Here is a 20,152-nt window from a genome sequence, read left to right as displayed (position 1 = left end):
CGGAGTTGTTTGGCTTTTCCTTTTTTAGGGCTCCTGTGTGATAAGTCTAGTGAAATGTTTCCATGCTTTACTTGTTTTAATCCTCATGGTTGGCTCTGATTCACACAGTCGCAAGGCTTTTAAAATATTTTTTAATGGAAAATGTAGGATTTCTGTGGTCCCACAACTCATGCTTTTCTGTCAAAACACTGCATGATCCCAAAGGAGGATGCTAATCCTGGTGGTCCTAGTCCCTAATTCTAACAAGATGTTTCCCTGTGCTTGATGTACGGATAGCACTGCTGCTTTCAGGGGGAGTATTCATAGCACACAGTCTAGAGCAGATACCGATATTTACATTTTCTTCAAGGGCTGCTGCTTCACTCCAGGATCTTCCAAATGTGCTTTACAGTAATGTCAGCTCTTTCTCCTCAGCTCTTTGGGTTGTTTTATTTGCTAACAAAATCCTACTAATATTCCATGTTATTAGTGGGGGATAAAGGCTTTCATCAGCACATCAGACACTTTCTGCCAGTAGAATGGCATTGAGGTTTGCCTGTCTTTTATCAGAAGATTAATTGGCACATCAAAACCAGCTCTTTACCCATGTAATCTTCCTCTTCCTTTTGCCTGTTTTTCAGCAATATTGCTGTCTGGTTTGCAGTCTCATTTCTGAACTGGCATTATGTTGAAATATTTTGTTACCAGTGAATCCTGTAGTTTTTGGTAAAGAAACAAATCTTTAAAGACTTGGCCCATTGTTTTGTGACTGAATCTGATTGCCTGAAACCCCACATCTTTTTCATGCTGTAACATACTCATAACATACAGGCTGTTTTTGGAAAGCTGTCCCAGAATTCATTGTGGCCTGCATTACTGGGCACCTCACAGCACTGTTCAGACTGTGAACATTAATAAAAGATGATTCAGGGACACTAAGCTAATAAAGAGAAAATTAAATACTTTTTCCTGCACTAATAACAATGCTTTTAAGATTTGGATTTTCTAAAATGCCAGTTCTTGTTGTCCTTACAGACAAATACATGTTCTGCAGTGCTTTTCTTGTTGCTTTTCCACCCCATAGAATGCATAGATGTTGAGCACAAAGGTGATGTTTAGAGAGGATTTGAATCAGCAAGGCTTTATCTTCAGAATGCAGTAGAAGACAAAAAGAAATAGTCATCTTGTAAAAAGAAGTAATTGTTGGGGTTGCTAGTACTGGCTGTGTTGTTGTCTGCCTTGTGCAGAAGTTCAGTGCTGAGATGCTTTTGGGTTTGGTTCATACTCCATTTTACTGAATTTGTACTCTATTTCTAAATTGGTATTTAAATCCTGTTTCTTCAGATATCCTAACATTTTGTTTCCACTCATTTCTGGGACAGGCATGGCTCTGTCAGTGTCACTGATTTCAAGTCCAGCTGGCGAAGTGGACTGGCTTTTTTAGCCATCATCCAAACCTTGAGGCCAGGTCTGGTTGATCTGGAGAAGGCAAAAGCCAGAAGCAATAAAGAAAACCTGAAAGAGGCTTTCAGAATTGCAGAACTGGAGCTGAATATCCCACGGCTTCTGGAGCCTGAAGGTAAATGATCAGCTTTTTAAAAATCTTTGTTATTAGGAGTGAGATTAATGTGATCTCTGAGACTGTGCTTAAGTTTGAAGTGGAACACTGATGTTTGCTGTAATGCTCAAACCTGAGGTTCTTTATTTTAAAACATCAGCTGTACCTAGGAACTGTAGGATTTTTGAATTGGCAACAATTGCAGGACCAATATGCAGAAGAAATGATATGAAACTTTCCTGTTCATGGGAGAAACTTTTTCATTACTTAATCATGTTCTATTAAAATATTCCCAAGGAAAAAAATGTTCATATTAATTTCTGTCAATGGCATGTTAAGTGAGCTGTTGCAAAATAAACATGTTTATGGTAATGTGTTTTAATAACTGCAGCATAGTGTGTAATTATGTGATCAGGCCTAGAAGGCTGCATAATTATGTAAATGCTGTATTGGCTCTTGTAGATGTTGACACTGTGAATCCAGATGAAAAATCAATCATGACTTACGTGGCTCAGTTTCTGCAATACTCCAAGAATTTGCCTGAGTCTGAGGAAGACATGCAGGTATGTTGTGTGGGTTATCACTGAGGCATTTTCAAATGAATGTGCTGTCTTTGCCCAGTTTATATCTGAGTCAGTAGCACGTAGTAGATCCTCTGATTCTGCTAGTTCAAACTGAATTGGTTTGAGCCTTCTGATGCTCCTGTGTGGTAGAAAAAACTCCATGTTAGAGATTTTTGGTTGGTCCTACAGGTGGAATTGCTGTGCAGGTTGTTTTGTTTTCATTTAACTATTGCAGAGTTGTCTTCATGTGTGCTCTGAAGTCTGTGTAAACATTGGAGGAAAAGCAGATTTGCAGATGCACACAACAACCAGCTTTAAAATTTAGTGGCTGACATGTAAAGTGGACAGAAGTTGCCTCTGACAGATAACACTGACCAGAAACCCACATTTTGTATTCCATGTATTTCCTTATGAGAGTTTAATTGGTTTTTCACATGCTGATAATCTCCTTTCAGAAGAACTGCAGTCAGGTCTTTTTTTGATGTCTTCATATATCCGGGTGCCAGGTTTAAAACTTTGTCCCTGCAATGTAATAGTGCCTGACTCAAAACTCATCAGGGTCCCCAGGAGTTACTAATTGTTTTTCAATAACTTTGAATGGATTTTATCATATGCTCAATGAGTGTTGTTTTATGGCACAATGTAAATTAAAAACAATGCTTGCAAAATGGAAAAATGAAATTTTCTGCTCTAATTACCAGGAGAAAGTAAGAGAGGCCAGGGGCTGGTTGGCTGCACAGGAGGAGAAGTTTGCACAACTGCTGGTGGAAACAGAGAATGAAACATACTACCAGAAGTACAAAGTAAGTTGCATTTCATGTTCTGTGAAAATAATCTATTTCTGTGAATGTTTTTAATATTTTTCATCTTCATTGTCTGAACTGTTAAATAAGCTTTTAAAGAAAACTTGGAAATCTGACGATGTAATTGTTAAATCCCTCATATGATTGAAGGAAAGGTAGGCTAAATTCTCTCTGTTATGAAAAAGAGATATGTTATTTCATTTTTGAGCAAAGGTTTTGGAAAGAGTAAAGTAGTGTCTTCATTAATTGACGTAGTTGAAGACTTGGACAAGATTCAAGCACGTAGGCCCTTCACAGAGTTACTTTTGCTATTTCTGTGCTAATTACTACAGTAGGTTTTACCCAGCAAATGTTGTAGAGGAGTAGTTGAATTGCTGGCTCTAGGTTGTGCTGCAGCAAAATTTCCTTTGGCTTATATTGTAGCCAGAGTTTGTAATAAAGTGGCCCATGGGGAACTGTGAGAGGAGGAATTTTCCCTTTCTCTTGCTGGGAGGAGAGAACTGTGTTCTCACTGCACTGACATTATGTTAAATACAGACTTAGGGAATGGCACCTATAATTTCAGACCCAAATATTGCCTGGAGACAGGAATGCCTCTTGCTGTCTTGCCTTTGCATGCATCACACCCTTTGAAGTTAATGGAGCTCCTAGCAGTGTGTTCAAAGGCAGGACTTGGCTCTGTGAGCCTCCATCCGACGTCTTCTGTGAATTGCTCTTCTATTTTATCTCTAGGAAATGATGTCATTTATGGAAACATTTAACCGAGAGAAAATCCCCTTTCTGCCTGTGTTGTCATCAAAAAGGGGTGAAGCTGAGCTGAGTGAAGGCCAGCAGCAGATGAGGGAACAGTGGGATAAAGTGATCTCTCAGGTCAGAGGCATTTCTCTCTTGCTCACCCCATTACCAGCATGAGTGTGTGGGATGGATGAAGAAGCCTAAGTCTACCTCAGGAACTCACACTGGGAAAAGTGGGGGGATGATGCTTTATTTGGGATGATAAAAGAGGTTTGACCCTGAACCTGAAGTCCAGACAGTCTGAGTGTCATTCAGTGCCCAAGAGGAGGCAGAAGGTGACTTTTTGTGTGTTACCCTTCTGCCTCCTGAGCCTCAAGACTGAAACATCCCTGGAAATGCATCTGGTTATCTCAAAGCCCTCTTCTGATCAAAGTTTTTGGCCTATTTATGCTTAAAAGGTTATTCTGGGACACAGTTATGGCTCAGAGCACAGACACTGATCTAGTGGGGCCTGGTTGGTCAGTGCTTTGCAGTGGGGTTGGTGTGTTGGCTCAGATTGGGGTGTGTAGGGCCATGGTGGGAATTGCTCTTTGTGGAAGAGATGCTCCCCTGTCAGCCCCATGACAGACAAAAAGCTGTTCATCTCTATTTTCCCCCCTATTTTGCAACTAGTTCGCTATAAATTTTCCTGTTTCTGGGTCTTGTTATGGTCACCAGCAAAGGACAGGAATGCCAAATTCTCTGTGGTGTTGCAGAGGTTACAGACTGGGAGCAAACCTGGGTTTGAGGTAAACGGGGCTGATTTTAGCTGACTTCACTGGAAACTCTTTTTTTCTGACAGGCATGAGGGAGTGGGTTCCTGGGATGTCTTGAGCACCAGCTTATGCAGCTTATATCAGCATCTTGGAGATGGGGAAGAAAATAATAGTGAGAGATTTAATCCACTTGTTTTCCTTTTAAAGATTAACGAGTGGAAAGCAAAGCTGGACCAGATGTTGCCCTCCCCTCTGGATAGCATTGAGGCTTGGCTCCAGGAGGTGGAACGTCTGCAGGCAGAAGATTTGCCTGATTTACAGGACCCTTTCAAAGCAATGTCTGTCTTCAGAGAAATAATTGTAATATTTAAGGTATGCTGATCACAAAGGAAATTCTGCTTCAGTTTGACCTGGCAAAGCACTTGTTATGGAATTGCTGTTTGACATTTTGGGAAGTGGTGTGCATATGTTTGTCTTTTGAAGATGAAAAGCTCTTCTGAACATACCTTTGAAGAATTATGAGTTTAATTAAATAACTTCATGGGTCTATAAGGCAGGTTTCAGACTTCACTGCGGGGAGATTAAATTTGAGTACTGCCTCAATGAGTAAATTATGCTATTCTTTTTTATGTGGTTCCTGCAACTTGTTTGTTTGTTAAGTAATATCACAGGATAATTGCATCTTTATCTTTAAATCTGTTCTGAATGCATACCTATTCAGAAAAGCACTTGAGCTTAAGGTTGCATTCCAGGGAGTTCAAGAAGTTTGTGTGTTTAAAAGTTAAATAGTTCAAGAAGTTTGTGTGTTTAAAGTTAAATATTTGCTGAATCACTCTTTAGTTCCATTCAAGGCAAGGATATTTTGATACCTTTGTACCATGCAAGTTATTTATTCTGATCTTCAAATATTTGTATAGATAATAGTTTAAACATCCTTTTGAATTTGAAAGTTCTGAAAGAGTATATGTGTTGATGCCTGGCTGGTGATCATAATGCCATATTTGGGGTTTCTATAAAGAAATTTGCTGGTTTTGTGACATTGTCCTTAAAGAGAATTTGAAAGAATGGGCAGTGGAGGTTCTTGCAAGTGTCTTAATAACACTTCTCTGTTGTACTGTTTCTAGTCAGTTCCTGATTGGAGAGATGACTTTTTAACTGGTAACAGCTTTGTCAGTCTTTAGCCATTTGTTCAAAGATTTCTGTTGTGCAACCTAGGTACTTAAAGCATTTTTAAGAGTAAGATAGAGACTGATGTCATTTCTTAAGGCATTTATTTTTTCCCATTAAACATATAGATGAAATAATGTCGTTTCTTCAGAAGAAGAAACACATTAATGCTTAATTTCTGCCAAATCCTCTTTTCTTGATGGGAAGACATCCTACTGAAAATTTTTCCCCTTTTAGTATGTTGTGTGTAGGGATCATACTGGCAAGGTGGTACCTTATAATGCAAATTTTTAAGATCTAGGAAATCATCCACCAGTGCTCATAATTGTCTGTGCTTCAGTGTGAAGATTTCAAAATCCAGTGTTGAAAATCTGTGAACTATTTTTGTGGTTGAAGGCTGTTTCAGGATTTAGCCATTTCCATTAACATGCTTTGTGGCAGATTTTATAACATAGAAATGAAATTGTAGCTTTTTTTTTTATATGCCACTGAGAAATAGGCTTATCTTTTTGCAACACATGTTATTTTTTATTTTCAGGTAGGGAATTTGGTGCTGAGACACATGCCTGTGAAATATTCCCCAATCACGGGACACTGGCCATTGAATGGTTAATTTGATACCATGTCAGCTTGGTGTTAGACACAGATTTATTGAGCAGTCAAATGAACTGTGGAGCAGGTGACATAATAGATTTATTCAACAGGTTTTGCTGTCAACCTTTGCTAAGGGATAGCAAAGAGCAGTTTAATACCCTGAAGCTGGTAGAATGATGTTTTGTTTCTCCTAAAGATGATAGTGAAAATGCAGAAAAAACTGATAACAGGAGTAGTGTAAGGTCTGTGATCCTTATATTTAGGTAGATGCACAATGATAAGAGAAGTCAGGTAGTATTGCACTAAAAGGTGCATTTTAAAAGGTGATTAGGTAAATACTTTTATTGCACTTTAATGAGTAAAGACACTGGGAGATTGTCTTGTGCTGACTAGTTCTTAATAGCTCCTTCCCTAACAGCAGGTGAGCTGGAGATTCCCAGATGAAATACTCTAGATCAAAATGAATGGCTTACTGTGTCTTGTTCTCCCCAGGGCTTGATGGATTGTTTTGATTCTCACTTGGACACCCTTCAGTCATTTAAGAATGAAGATGAGAAGAATATGCCACTAGTCTTGCCTGAAAAATTAGAGGAAATGAAAAGAAGGTTGTGATGCTCAAATTCCATCTACTTCATGTTGTATTCCAGCTCTGCTATTGACTGGCTCTGCTGTTCTGAACAAAACACATAATTTATCCATGCCTTGCAAAAAAAAGCATTTTTGACCTAAACACAGGCTGAGTGTCAAGTGGAGCAGGCAGGGATCTCTCATTGGTCCAATGAATGTTTAATTGTGTGTACAGAGCAGAGCTCATTAACAGGACCTTTTCAGATGCCCTTTGCTAGTGGGGATATGAAACAACCACTAGGGATAAGAAACTTGAATATTTTCAATGTAAAAAATTCCCTGGTGGCAGGATTCTCTAAACTTTTATTTCCACCAATTAAAAATCACTGTAATCTATAGCTTGTACTACCCCAAATATCTGTTGGAGGATATTTTAAAAAAATGACCAGTGAATCTGTATCCATAACCTGAGATGCTTTGACATGCAGGTGGCAGATGTCCCTTTTTTGGGCATTTAAGGTTTTTCGTACATTGAGCAGACAACATTGACTGCTCAGTTGTTGCTGCTTAAAAAAAATGAACTGCTATTATCTTAGAACTTAATTCCTGTCTTTAAAGAAAAATGTTTACATAAATGTAATTTTGATTTTTTTAGGATAAAATTCTGATACATTAATGCCTTTTGTATCTAATGGTTTTGAAAAACTTTTGGAACTATTTTCTGTTTGCAGATTTAGCAATATTTGTTCTACAAACCCCAGCACTTTTCTTGAATACCACTATGGACTGTGCTCAGCCATTGCCAATGAGGTGAAATTAAAGCTAAATATCTGGGATGTGAAATATGGGGCAAAAGAGTCTGTGGAATCACTGCTGGAAAATTGGAATGTAAGTTTCAGATATATGTATCTCTCCCTGATGGCAATTCTTTCCCAGCTCTCCTTGATACAGTCTTATGTCATCTAAAGGTATTATAATTGGTAGAACCATGGTGGACAGGTGAAATTTCAGATTTATTCAAAGAAGGGCAGTTAGACCTGTCTAGAAGCTTTTCTGGCCCCCAAAATCTTCCATTTTGCTATGAATGAGATTTCTTTCTTCAGTTTGGAGAAGTAACATGAGCCATGACTGTGATTTTCTCTCTGCCCATTTTTATTCTTTATTGTGAAGATTTCTTTCTTTCTAGATTATTTATAGAGCCATTTGTAGCAGCCCTTCCCTAGTTCCAATCCACAGAACCCTCTCTGGGGCAGTCCAGTAGTTGCTTTTTTCAAAACCAGCCATTATTCACACTGCTGCCTCTTCCTTTTCCCAGCTTCTTTACCTCCTCATGCTTTGTGGTGAATATGAATTGTCTTGTTCTATTACACTTTATGCCTAGCTCAGTTTCTGGACTCAAGTTATGAAACTGATGTAGGCTTTTAGGAAGGGATGGATTGCCCAACCCCAAATACTGACAAGGGATGCTGCATCAAGAGTAGAGGCAGAGGTGAAAATGCTGATGCCTCCAGTTTTTCCCCATCTCGAGTTAATGGGATTCCTTGTGAATTCCATCTTAGTGGACTTTCTCAGAGGATTTTCAGACTGGCAAATCCACAGTTAAATTAGTGGGAATTTCACCAGCCTCAGTACTGTGGAAGGAGGCAATAATAGGTTGTATAAAGTAGCAGTTTCCTGAGCAGTGTCAGCCTCACCCTGTGGTGAGATGGTTGTGCAGAGTTAATCTGTGCTGAGTTTGTTGGTTCACTTGGTTTCATAAATACTTATTATCATGTTGTTTCTACAGTTGTGGCTCATGGTCTTGCTCAAGCTGATAGAATGCAGAGCTTTGCCAGGGAGTTTAGGGCTTGTTTAGGGTTTAGGGCTTGTCACAGTCACAAGGGAGGTTGTTTTGTACCCTGCTGGGTAGGACATTTGTAGGAGTGGGGAGTGCTGGAGTGAGATCAGCTCAGAGAGGGGCTGAGGATCAACCCTCACTCCCTGTGCACACATAAGTGTCCTTCTCTGCTCCCATTTCTTCCTCTTTCACCCTCTCCATCCCCAGTTTGCTTTGATCTGTCAGAAATGAGGCACCTCAATGTTTCTGTGCATGCAGGGAAGCCCACCTTCTGCTTTCATCACATTTTGGCTTATGTGACTGAGTTCTGCCTGACTGGTTCTAGATGCCATTTCTCAGTATTGCCCTGGGGCTGTAACTTTTTGGAGCAAGCAGTCCTGACTCATGCAGGGCTGTGGCTCAGGCAGTGGCATTCAGGTATTCATAGTTCTATTTACTTTACTCTCTGCACAAGCAGAGTAAAAGAACAAGTTTGTTTCAGACTAAAGGGTGCAGCTGAGTTGCTGGGTGGGCTTTGCTCAGTTTACATTTAACCTGTAGGTTGTAGGCTCATATTGAAGAAAAAAAAAGTGTCCCAAGCTGTATTTCTTACTCAGTTTTGTGTCATTCAGTGTTACCCATATCAATTACTTTTCACTTTGAGCAGAATTTCATTGAAGAAAAGAAACTTGAAACACAACTAGACACTGCTACTCACATCTGTGAAGACTTGAAAAACATAAGTGGTCCTAACCTGGGTAAGCTCATGTTGGTATGAAGATCTCTATTTTGAAGTAAAGTGCTGCCACCCATTTTAATTCCATCTACTGTTCCATGTAAGCAGTGTTTCTGTATAATTAACCTCTCTGTTCCCAAATGTGTAACAATAATCCCTATTCCACTTCCTAGCTGGAGATCCTCAAGAAATCAGCAAACTTTTGAAGACAGTGGAGTCAAAGATTTCTACATGTAAAGAGTATATTTCCAATGTAAACACCACCCTACAGAAAGTCCTGTCCTCCTGGAGTAATTACACAGAAAACATCCATTTACTAAAGACATGGCTGGAAGAAAACAGAAATGAGGATCCAAAAGAGGTACATGGTTGGATTTCTCTTTGTTTGACAGAGATACTTCAAAGCCTTCTGGAAGAAAAACATTAAATCTCACAGTGGCTGATGTTGTTGCTTTTCTGCTTTTCATTTTGGAAATAAATGTTTGACAGGGTTCTGCTTAAAATTATTTCAATGCCTCTGTCTAGATCCCTGCTGAGGTACTGGCAAAGAGGAATTCGATTCATGGTTCCTTAAATGAAGCTGGAAACCATCTCATTGAAGTCAGCAAAGAGCAAGTTGGATCAAATATTGCCAAAGAGCTGAAGAAACTGAACAGGAGATGGGCAAAGTTCATCAAGAGGACACACTTTGTGAGTTACAAGTTACTATTTCTCTTTGCCATGCAGCCTTCAAAGGCATCTTTCCTAGATTTACCAGCTTGCTAATCAGAGATTGATCAATCTTTCAGTCAACTCAGGGTTGCCAGTTTTAAAGCTTGAGAAACAGAGTACACGGCAGCATCCCATTCTAAATCTTTGTGGCTCGGTAAAGTTCTCATTATAGCAGGATGGAAAATGTTCAATTTTTAAATTGAAATCTCAAATCCACTTACAAAAGGAAATCTTATTGCAGAATGAAGCTCTTAATTCAGTGCTTGGGGTGGAAATAATCAATTTACCTGTGTTAAATTTTACAGACTCTGTCTTAGCTGGTAGAAAGTAATTATTGCTGCATAGATATTTCTAAGGTTGTGCAACTTTTCTCTAGCTCACTTGACAGGTTTTTAGGCTGCTGCAAATCCCTATAAACCTGCCTAATGTTATACATATTACAGTCCCTAGAGTGCTTTCACAAGAATGACATTTTCACTCTGCCTGGGAATATTAGAACTCTTAATTTTCTGAGTTGAGCCTTTCATTGACATTTATTAAAGCTACTGCTGTGACAGTAAACGGTGCAAAAAATTACTGCTACATTTTTGTAGGAGATGAGCTTAGTGAGAATGCAATAAAATCAAAGGAAGCAATCAAAGGGTGAGGGAAATCCAGAGTTTGCTAGAAAAACCCTTAATAAGAGATGCCTCAAGGTAATATATTGAGAAACCAGATAAGTGAGGTGCAAGAAGCCTGTTTAAGATCTTAAGGACTTCCTGAGTTATTTTTGTGGCATTGCTTTGGACATTATGGCTATCATATATATTATATTTATTTTTTAATATAAAATGCAAGACTGAATGCTGGAGCTCTGGGCTGTTAGTGCCAGTACCATTAATGTCAGCACACTTCCTGACCTTGATTTGACCAACACCAGCTGCTGTTCTTGGACAATTCCCTACTGTGGGCTGGGAGATGCTGCAACACAGGAGTTTTCTCCATGGTAGTGTGGCTGCTTGTAGGGGAGGGGACAAGGGGACAGATTGTGCTGTCCCACCTGCCCTCAGGGCTGAGGAACTGAGCCTCACTTGGTTTATATATCAATATGTTTGGCATTTATTTCTCCTTTGATTCCTGTTGAGTGCTAAAGCTGGGAAGTGACCCAGGTGGTGACTGTGTTGGAGGAGGGCAGAGGGGAGATGATGGGAATGAACATCTCACCTTGCTTTTTGTTGACAGCTTGGAGAGGAGAGCACAAATACTGCTGAAGAGACCACAGAGCTTCCAGGGAGCCTGGAGAAAATTGAAGAGCTGCTTGGAGGGGTGGACAGCTGGGCAGCAGAGATGGGACATCTCCTTAGCAAGATCAGTCATGAGGAGCCTGTGGAACCTGAGCTGGAGGAACATTTGCAGGTGAAAATGATGCTTAAAATACTTGATCCTCAGATTCTCATCTTGCAGCACAGATTTGTGGCTGGGGTAAAATGAGGCATCATCAGTGAAGCAGAACCTAATGTGGATTTTGTGCTGTAATACTTGTAAAAAGTCAAGACAGTGCTTGTGCCTTGTTGTTATTTCCCAGGATCACTCCCAGATGAGCTGTGAGTGAATCCTCCACCCTCAGTGTGTCCAGCTGACCAGCAGGTGCCAATAAAATGCTGTTGGTGCCACTGATCAGCAGCTTGTTCTTGAGTGATATTAATTACTCCTGTCCAGCAGAGCACTTGGAGCAGACCAGAGCTCTGCAAGTTGCCAATTTGAGTAGTTCCCCTGGTCACACAGGACTTTGATCATCTACTCTCCAATGTAGGGAGGAGGTTTGGGACACCTTGGCTGTATTCAAGGCTTACCCATCAAAAATTTGAATGCTTGAAGTATTTTCAGCACCACATGTCATTATTTGGGAATTTCATCTTATAGCTAGTTGTTAGAAATATCCTCAAAGAGCACAAATTAACTTCTAACAATAAATTCCACTAGTCACTATTGTTTCCCTGGGATTACCCCCAGCTCCCAGCAGATGGCAGATGCAAATCTGTGTATATAACTCAGCAGCTTCAATACAAAGTCTGATTTATTTTCTTCACCTGCCAGTGAAGGTGCGACAGAATAAAGATGCCAAGCTTTGCAGTGAAGAAGTTGAAGCACTGTCTTATGTTGCCTTTACTACTTCTGCAACAGGGTCTGTATAAACTGATGGAGGGAAGGTGACCACCAACTCCTTTGTGTAACTGCTGTAAACAAACAGAAATACTCTTTATTTCATTTAATGTTCCTATGTGAAAAAATAATGAAAATGAGAATCAGTTAACATAACAATCTATTCTTGTAAGAGAACTGTTCACACCTACAAAAACAAAGAGTCTGTCCCATGAGAATCCATGAAAAAAATATGTAAACTAACCAAAAATAGAGAAGCTTAATAAACATGCACCCTAGCCATTTACCAGCCAATAAACTGAGTATCAGTATATTGTTAACCAGTTAGCTTGAACACAGTGCCTTCTGATATTCCTATGAAAATATGAGCTATGCAATAAAAAGTCAGCTTTTCTGCAGGAAGAATCAAAAGTCCTGTCACTTTTTCTGCAACATTTACCTGACAGATTGGGAAATGTGAGAGACAAAAAGGATCTGTTGATCTTTTTGTAATCACAGGAATATATTTATAAAATAAGCCTCATTTTGCAGTGTGACTCTAGTTTGTTAAAAAAAAAAAAGTGAAATAACAAAGGACACCCTGAAATACAGCCTCCAAACATGTGGCTGCATTGTACCCCCATGTCTGGGGGCAGGAGAGACCAGGTCATTTGTTACCTGCAGTACAATAGGTCAAGATCCAGAATAAAGCTCTGATTATGATTAGGAGAATGCTAACTGACAACTTCAGACAGGAGAAATGTGTTGAATATTCATAGAAACAGCTCTAATAGGGATTTTTCATGATAAATATTCAAATATGGCACACTACTCCTGCATGCAGGGCACCGAGCTGCTTTCCTGCCTTGCAGTGCTGAAAGGAAGGCAGGAAACTACAAGGAAATCTGAGCCTTGGTGTGTGTTCACTTTGGATGACTTCATGATCAGATGCTGCATATCCAAATGTGTGGTTTCATTTGGGGAGCTGCTTGGATGAGAGAGCACGTTTTAAAAACACATCTGATTGGCTCTGTGGTAAATACACAGGAGGTGTTGCACTGACAGAAAGAAATTGCTTCAGCAAACAGAATCCCCTGTGGATGGCAGCAAATTTCTTTCTCTCCACACAGAGATTTTACAGTGCAGTACACTGACCATCACTGGAATGTGAGGCTTTCCTTTACCAAGTATTAAACATCCATGATCAAAGCTGGCTTTTTCACTCTGTTTGTTTAAACAAAAAGACAAATAAACACTTGTAAAGGCTTCTAATGCTTTTTGTTCAAACCAGAGTTTGGCTGCAAGAGGATCCTCGTGCCAAGATCAAGTTGTGGCAGCAGAAGAGATACTGCAATCCCTGAGGCAGAGTGTTTCAAGTCAGGTGTTGCAGCAGCATTCTCACACCACTGGGCTGCAAGCACGAATTAAAGAAGCCAGAGACAAAGTAGAGGTACTTATTTATACACACACAGATATCTCTGATTTTACCATTGCAGAGTATGGAAAACTCTTTGTCAGTCATGTGAAATAGAAGAGATTCTGTACTCAGTCTCCCAGACTCTTGTCAGGGCAAAATCTAGAACATTTCCAAGATCAGTATCTCAACTTGAAAAACTTGAGTGATGTTATGAAGCAATAACTCTGTCTAATTACTGACACTCAGGTGTGTTCTGAAAAGTCTCTTTCTTCCAAGGCTGTCATGGGTGACCTGAACAAGATCTTGTCCAAATCTGAGAAGAAACCCTCAGAGAAGGAAGCTTTGCTCAATTTTGAAGAATCACAGAAAGAACTTGAGGCCTCTATTTCAAAGGCTGTGCAACTTGTCAGTCAAAAATTAAGTCCTGAAGAATGTATTTCAAGATATGAGGTGGGTTTGTGTTCTGAACCAGCTGAATCTGAGTAGTTCTGAGGGCTATGTGGTCTCTAAAAGTCCGAAGTAAGAAAAGTACTGACCTTTTTGTTTTTTGGTAGCGATTAATGCTTTGCTGAGTTTTCTGATTTAGCACTTTATTAACTTGGCAGACAACTTGAATGAAGAAACATAAATCTGTTTGGCAGTTTATTCAGTGCCCTCTCCTAAATTACTCCATCAGAACTCATAATTTTCAGAACTACAGCTCTTTCTTTTTTTTTCTTTTTTTGACCTGATCAATAATTAAGCTTCCCATCAAGAATGACATGCCTGAATTCTTGGGCAGGTTATTATAAATACTAAATCTCCTCGTCTCCCCAGAGGGTAGTTGGTAAATCAAATATCCTGTCTCAAAATGTGGATCGCTTAAAGGGATGTTGGAGATGGAAGTGCCCAAAATCTGTTGCCTGGTGTGGCAGAGAGGCTGGGTGACCATGTGGCAGGAGGGGCACAGAGCTCATTCCAGGCCATCCTGGAGGTGCCATGGTGCTGATGGAGGCTTTTCACCCTTCCTCTGCCCACACCCATGGGACACAGCCTCAGGTATTCCCTAGGGAAGAGGCAGAGTTCAGTGACTTTCATCTCTTGTCTTTGGTACCAAATTTTCCCCAGAAAGTTATTACAAGAACAGCACCTGCTTTTCTCCATAAAGCATCTACTGATTCTGCAAGCTTTGGCAGATAAACAGGGATGGAGAATGCCCTTGTACCCACCCACAGCAGAACAACACATCCCATATGTGTGATGTATACATTGTCATTTTGTTAATTACATAAGTTATGTTCGCTTCTGTTTGGTTTTCATTATGATGTCTGGGTTTTGGTGTTTATTTTTTTTTTTTAGGAAGCTTTTAATGCTCTGGACAATAAAGTTCTTGACAAATTTTTGAAAGCAGCTGAACTGCTGAAAAACATTTCATCTGATCATGAGAAGCTGTTGGTGGAAGACGATGTTCGTAGGAGATGGGAGGTGAGATAATGCAGGAATGAGAATCCACTGTCTGGTCTCATTAGGCCAGGCATCTTTGAAAGTCAATTTTTTCTTGTCACAGTGTGTTCTGGTGTTTTTATTTGCTGTGTAACAGTGTCTCACCATCCCATGGGAACAATGTGCTTTGTATTTTGCAGGCAGTTCGTCAGGAAATTGTATCCTATGTCCAGCTCATCATAGAAAGGGAAAAAAAGAAATTTAATGCAACTTTAAAAAAAATCAATAAGCAGTTAGGCAAAGAGAAGAAACTCCTAAGTATGGATAAAACCAAAGGGCTCATCAAGGAGCATGAGGTACCTGACACATTCCTTTTCTGTCTCTATTTGTGGATGCTTTGCTGTCCTTCTTCCTCTTTTTTTGGGTTCATTATCTGTGGAGCAGGGCCCTTGTGCTCTGTGTTATGTAAACACTGAGCAGAGAGGCCACCAAAATTATTTCTTTACCTTTTTTTACTGCACTTATTAGTGTTCTTGCAAACTTTTGGAATTAATCCCTTGTTGAGTAGGTGGTATCCTTTTTCCATTTTTTCTCCCACATTTTTAGTGTATCTTGAATTCACTCTAGGAAGTATAATACTTGATAAGGAATATTTAAAAAATATTCTACTTTTTCTGTAGTCAGTAGGACACTTCTATCTGATGTCAGGGTGAAGAAAACTTGGGACCAAAATTAAAAATTGTAGAACATAATGAATTTCTAAATCAAGCAAGAGTCAGTGTAGTCGTGTGAATATAGTTGGGAACATGTTTCCAGAAATCCTAATTTACTTTCTGGCTCTATTTTAGAAAGAACCAAGAAAAGATAAGTGTGTGTTGGTTTGACAACTTAGACTTTTAAGAGCACTCAACCAAGATAATGGAAGTATAAAAAAATATATGAGAATAATTTCTTATCCTGGTGTTTTAGCATGGGCTTATTATATTGTTTTTTCTTTGTTTAGGCCTTTTTTTCACACAAAGGCAGCATGAAGGATCTGAACAAGTCTTTGGAAGACCTTAAAACATTGGCAAGACTCTCAGAAGAAGCTGTCCCAGGGATGCAGACACTCACTGCAGACTGTGAGAAAAGGCTAGAAAAGGTTCAGCAAATGGTGGCAGACACTTACACAGCACTGCTGGCTCGTGTTGGAAAAGGACAGCCCCCTCAGAAAGGGTGGGTGGCTGAGCTATCGGGTGTTATACCTTCATAGAAATCATTTTTACACATAAATTTTGGGATACTCTAATGTGTTTTGGTAGTACATTACTGTGGCCAGCTGTGCATTCAAACACTTAAAGTATTAAGTTTCATAAACTGGCAAGTACAATGTTTGATTATCCTTCCACACAGCTGCGCTGTTTTAAACCTTGAGCTAGGATATTTTTTTCCCTTTGTATTTAATATTTTGTTCTTGTAGGAACTCCATTTTGGCTTCTGAGAATGGAGAAGAGTCTGGTTCTTCTCAAGAAATTGACAGCCTTATGGTGCAGGAGGTAAGAAGTCCAGGCTTACTGATGGAAAACAGTGCTCTGTCAGAGGGAGGTCATTGCCAGGAGGAAAAAGTGTTTATTTCTCTTACTGTTGCTATTGTGATAAGACCTTGGGCCTCTGGTTAGTAATCCAAACCCCACTGTGCTTGTGAATGTAGATTAAGTAAATAATAAAAATTAACATGCAGGCAGCAGTGCTGGGCATCCTGAGAAGATGTGAGCCTCCAGCCTGGAATTATATTTTGCAAAAAAGTAATTTTCAGGTGGAAAGGTTATGTGGGAAGCTGTGTTCCAGTGAAAATCCCCCGTAGTGTCCCAGTAACATGAACAATTTTCAGAGGACAGAGAGAGTCCTAGTGAAGAGTTGGAGGCATTTGTCTGTATCTGTGAAAAGAGTGAATGAGCTGGCTGCAAATATTCCAAAATTTGTTCTTTGGGCTCGTGATTGAGTTCAAACACATCTTGAATTCATGAATGGCCTCTCTCATCATCTCTGGGACACATCAAGCCATCCCTTCCTTCAGGAGCTCACAGATGATTGTTAGGCTTTGCTGTGTATTGCACAGGATATTGTGGAGGTCACTGTCACCCTTTTTGTTTTTTCTCAGACCTCAAGACCTGCTGCAGATGCAGTTTTGGAGCCAGATGTGAAGCACCACAATGGAGAGAGCTGTACAGATGAGTTTGAGGAAGATGGTGAATTGGCCATACCAGCTTTGTTAGAGAGGTAATTTTTAAAGGAGAAAAGGCATGGTTGTTAAGGTATGATGCTGTGTAGACAAATTAGCTCACAAGTTCATTGAATGTACCAAACATAAGGTGCACTTTTGCTGTGTAGAACCCTGTTCTTTTTTCTGCTGCAGTTTACTGAATATTGATTTGTAATTTATAGGGAAGCACTACAGTAACTAAATGCTTCGAGCATTAGGATTTTGTAGTAAGAATATTTTTAGCTATGAATGTTTTACTCATTTTCTTGGGCTAGGAAAGTCTGCATCTGCCTTACTAATAACTTCAAATATTGTAAAATAAAGAAATGTGTCAGGTTTTTTAGAGAACTGACACTTTTACTTTGGTAAAACTGAATTTGGAGAATGTAGGCTGGCATTTAGATTTGAAGATTAGCCATATGAGCAATCTGTTTAATATGTTGCTCAATTATGCATTATTCATTCATTTTGGACTTAAATAAAATATGTACTTGCAATAGACTGTGCTTATTTTTTTATGGCACTCTGTTGATCAGTGAGTCCCATACCCTGAGATGTTCCATTTAATTAAAAGTAATATTCTCTCTGAAAGTGTTTGCATCTTTCCTTAGCTTTAATACACAGAGAAGTAACCTGGAGGAACTTCTACGTCACAGCAGAGATAAAGTAGCATCTGACTTTACTGATGAAATAAAAGACACTTCATCCCTTAAGTTTAAGCTGTTTGAACTAGAGGCAAGTATTCATCTTTTAAAATATACCTGGTGCCTAAATTATTATTTTCTCATGTAGAGCACTCACTTCTCTATTATATATATCATATATTGCCAAGGGAAAAGCAGCATCCTTGCAACCATATGTGTTAGAAGAAGAGAAATCAAGGATTTAGGATTCAACAGAACTGCATTGCTGCCTAGCACTGGAGTTTTGCAGGTGTTGCTGAAAGAAAAGAAGAAATTGGTGGCTCTGGGTTTGTTGTCTGCAGGCTGAAATAGGTGTAATGGGAAAAAAACTGCAAAAGGAGCTTTTTGTTTGTCAGCAGAGATGGCCAGGGCTGCAGGAGTCATCAGAGTTGAACCACCAAGTGATGTTTGTGCAGAATGGAGCTGTTCCAGGACACACAAAACTTGGTTAGGTTTGTGAGATCCTTGAGGCGACAGCAAAAGGCACAGAGTTGATGTTGACAAGTTTATTACTGCAATTTTTTATTTCCTTTCTTGAAAGGACTACAAAGCCTCATCAAGAATCTCAGAACTTGGTTCAGTTCTACATTTGTTTTTCTTCTGAACATAGCTAGGTGGAGATATTTTCATTCTTGTAGTAAGAATGCCTGGCCCGTTATTTATTGACCCTTTTATAAAATGTAGCCAAGGCATATATCTGACATAGAAATTCTCACTGTAAAATGTTACTGGAAATTTGCATGCAGCTAAAAGCTGGGTCTTGAAGGAGAAAAAAAGGCAGTAGATACTCTTACTTTCAGATGATATTTTCACTGTTTTTGTAGAGACTCTTGTGACTAGTTTTATGAAATGTCCACTAAGAAATACAGGATCATATTAATGCATTAGAACTGCTTGTCTTCTAGGAAATGATAGACATGGAATTCACATCTGGTTGGAAAGAATTGGAAAAGATCTCATCTGCCTTAGAAAATCTTGTGTCTGAAGTGCAGCAGGCTGCTCTCTCTGAGGCAAGGAACAAGCTACAAAGCGAGTGGAAAGAACTTCAGGATGTGATAAGTATCAGGTATAAAACACTTTATGGTATTAGATAAGGAATTGTAACTAATTGTGTGTGTTGTGAAGGGAATAATGTGTGTTGCAGAAAATAGCTGCACATTTTTAACCTTTTCTTCATTGCAAAAAATTAGGCTGTTCTTAATTTTTCTTTATTCATATACACATGGAAGATAGTGTGAGTCTCCCCAAGAAGATCAGAGGCAGATCTTTGTGACATAACTCTGCAATATTCCCATTTATTGCTGTTATTTCCTTTCATCTTTTGGTTAAATTCACAGTGATTCACATTGCTTTTCTCATTAATCAGAGAAAAACTCATCTAACCTTGGAAGGGGGAGGATTAGGTCTGTTAGACAGTTACATCATTTTTGTGGCTTTTTGTGCTTAAAAATATTGAGTGTCTTTTCTTGCTTGCTTTCCCAGTTCATGTTTTGTTACCTTTCTTGCAGAGCAAGTTCTTTAAGGGCTGCTGTGGAAATTATTTTGGAAACAGAAAGTCAATCCATCTCTGTCTGTCAATTAGTAGATGAATGGCTGAAGAAAAAGTACATCCACCAGTTTAGTCTGATGGACTGGAACCTTCCTGAGAGTGAACTGAAGGTAAGGGAAGAAGCAGAGACCACACCCTAGAAAGGATAGGTTTTAATATCTAGGAAGCAGAGAACTTCATGGGATTTTCAGTCAGGAGGTTAGGGCTGCTGACAAGACTTCCCAAACCTTCTAAAATCTGTAATGGCATTTTAGTCCCTGTGTTTTAAACATGGTTGGTCCTGTAGAACAAGCCAGGGACCCTCAGTAGGCTCTGCTGTGAAAGCCATTGTTGTGAACATTTCATTGTGGGTTAGGATCTTTTTTTGATGCAGATTTGTGATGTCCCCACTTGGCCTTATACAATTTTGTAGAGTCGTGCACGTAATGAACTGTTAATTTATGAGCTCAGCCGAGCTACCTTGTGTCACATCTGCTGCAGTATCTGAGCACAGCTCAGGATGGCTTTGGAAGCTCAGTGTGGCTGCAGTAATTGTTCACCTATCAATATCTGATGCCCAGGCCCTGGTCCACTGGGCAGGGTGAATTCTGTTTTATTCTTGGCTTGCCCTCTGGGCTGAGCACACTGACAGTGACACAGAACTGAAAGTTTGCACTTGTCTGCCCTTGGCTCTCCAGTGCAGTAGGGTTTAGGTCTCTCAAGCTGTAGGGCAGACAGCATGTGTGCTCTGTGTG

The 20,152-nt window shown here is 39.6% G+C and overlaps 1 protein-coding gene across 1 annotated transcript in view; it reads left to right on the top strand.

The window, feature by feature from the left end:
• Window positions 1-20,152, top strand: part of SYNE2 (spectrin repeat containing nuclear envelope protein 2) — a 158,590-nt gene that overhangs the window by 13,565 nt on the left and 124,873 nt on the right. The window contains exons 7-27 of the mRNA XM_054286717.1: window positions 1,362-1,558; window positions 2,000-2,100; window positions 2,802-2,903; window positions 3,636-3,773; window positions 4,601-4,765; window positions 6,647-6,759; window positions 7,453-7,609; window positions 9,205-9,295; window positions 9,447-9,634; window positions 9,799-9,963; window positions 11,206-11,379; window positions 13,397-13,555; window positions 13,799-13,972; window positions 14,861-14,986; window positions 15,145-15,300; window positions 15,948-16,159; window positions 16,404-16,479; window positions 17,085-17,203; window positions 17,798-17,921; window positions 18,775-18,935; window positions 19,378-19,528. Of these exons, the coding sequence (XP_054142692.1) occupies window positions 1,362-1,558; window positions 2,000-2,100; window positions 2,802-2,903; window positions 3,636-3,773; window positions 4,601-4,765; window positions 6,647-6,759; window positions 7,453-7,609; window positions 9,205-9,295; window positions 9,447-9,634; window positions 9,799-9,963; window positions 11,206-11,379; window positions 13,397-13,555; window positions 13,799-13,972; window positions 14,861-14,986; window positions 15,145-15,300; window positions 15,948-16,159; window positions 16,404-16,479; window positions 17,085-17,203; window positions 17,798-17,921; window positions 18,775-18,935; window positions 19,378-19,528 (3,049 nt within the window). The remainder of the gene's footprint in view (window positions 1-1,361; window positions 1,559-1,999; window positions 2,101-2,801; window positions 2,904-3,635; window positions 3,774-4,600; window positions 4,766-6,646; window positions 6,760-7,452; window positions 7,610-9,204; window positions 9,296-9,446; window positions 9,635-9,798; window positions 9,964-11,205; window positions 11,380-13,396; window positions 13,556-13,798; window positions 13,973-14,860; window positions 14,987-15,144; window positions 15,301-15,947; window positions 16,160-16,403; window positions 16,480-17,084; window positions 17,204-17,797; window positions 17,922-18,774; window positions 18,936-19,377; window positions 19,529-20,152) is intronic.

Source organism: Melozone crissalis, unplaced genomic scaffold (assembly GCF_028551555.1).
Source record: "Melozone crissalis strain CALT ecotype California unplaced genomic scaffold, PUWL_Pcris_2 ptg000056l_1, whole genome shotgun sequence".
Lineage (NCBI taxonomy): Eukaryota > Metazoa > Chordata > Aves > Passeriformes > Passerellidae > Melozone > Melozone crissalis.
This window is presented reverse-complemented; position numbering and strand designations above follow the sequence as displayed.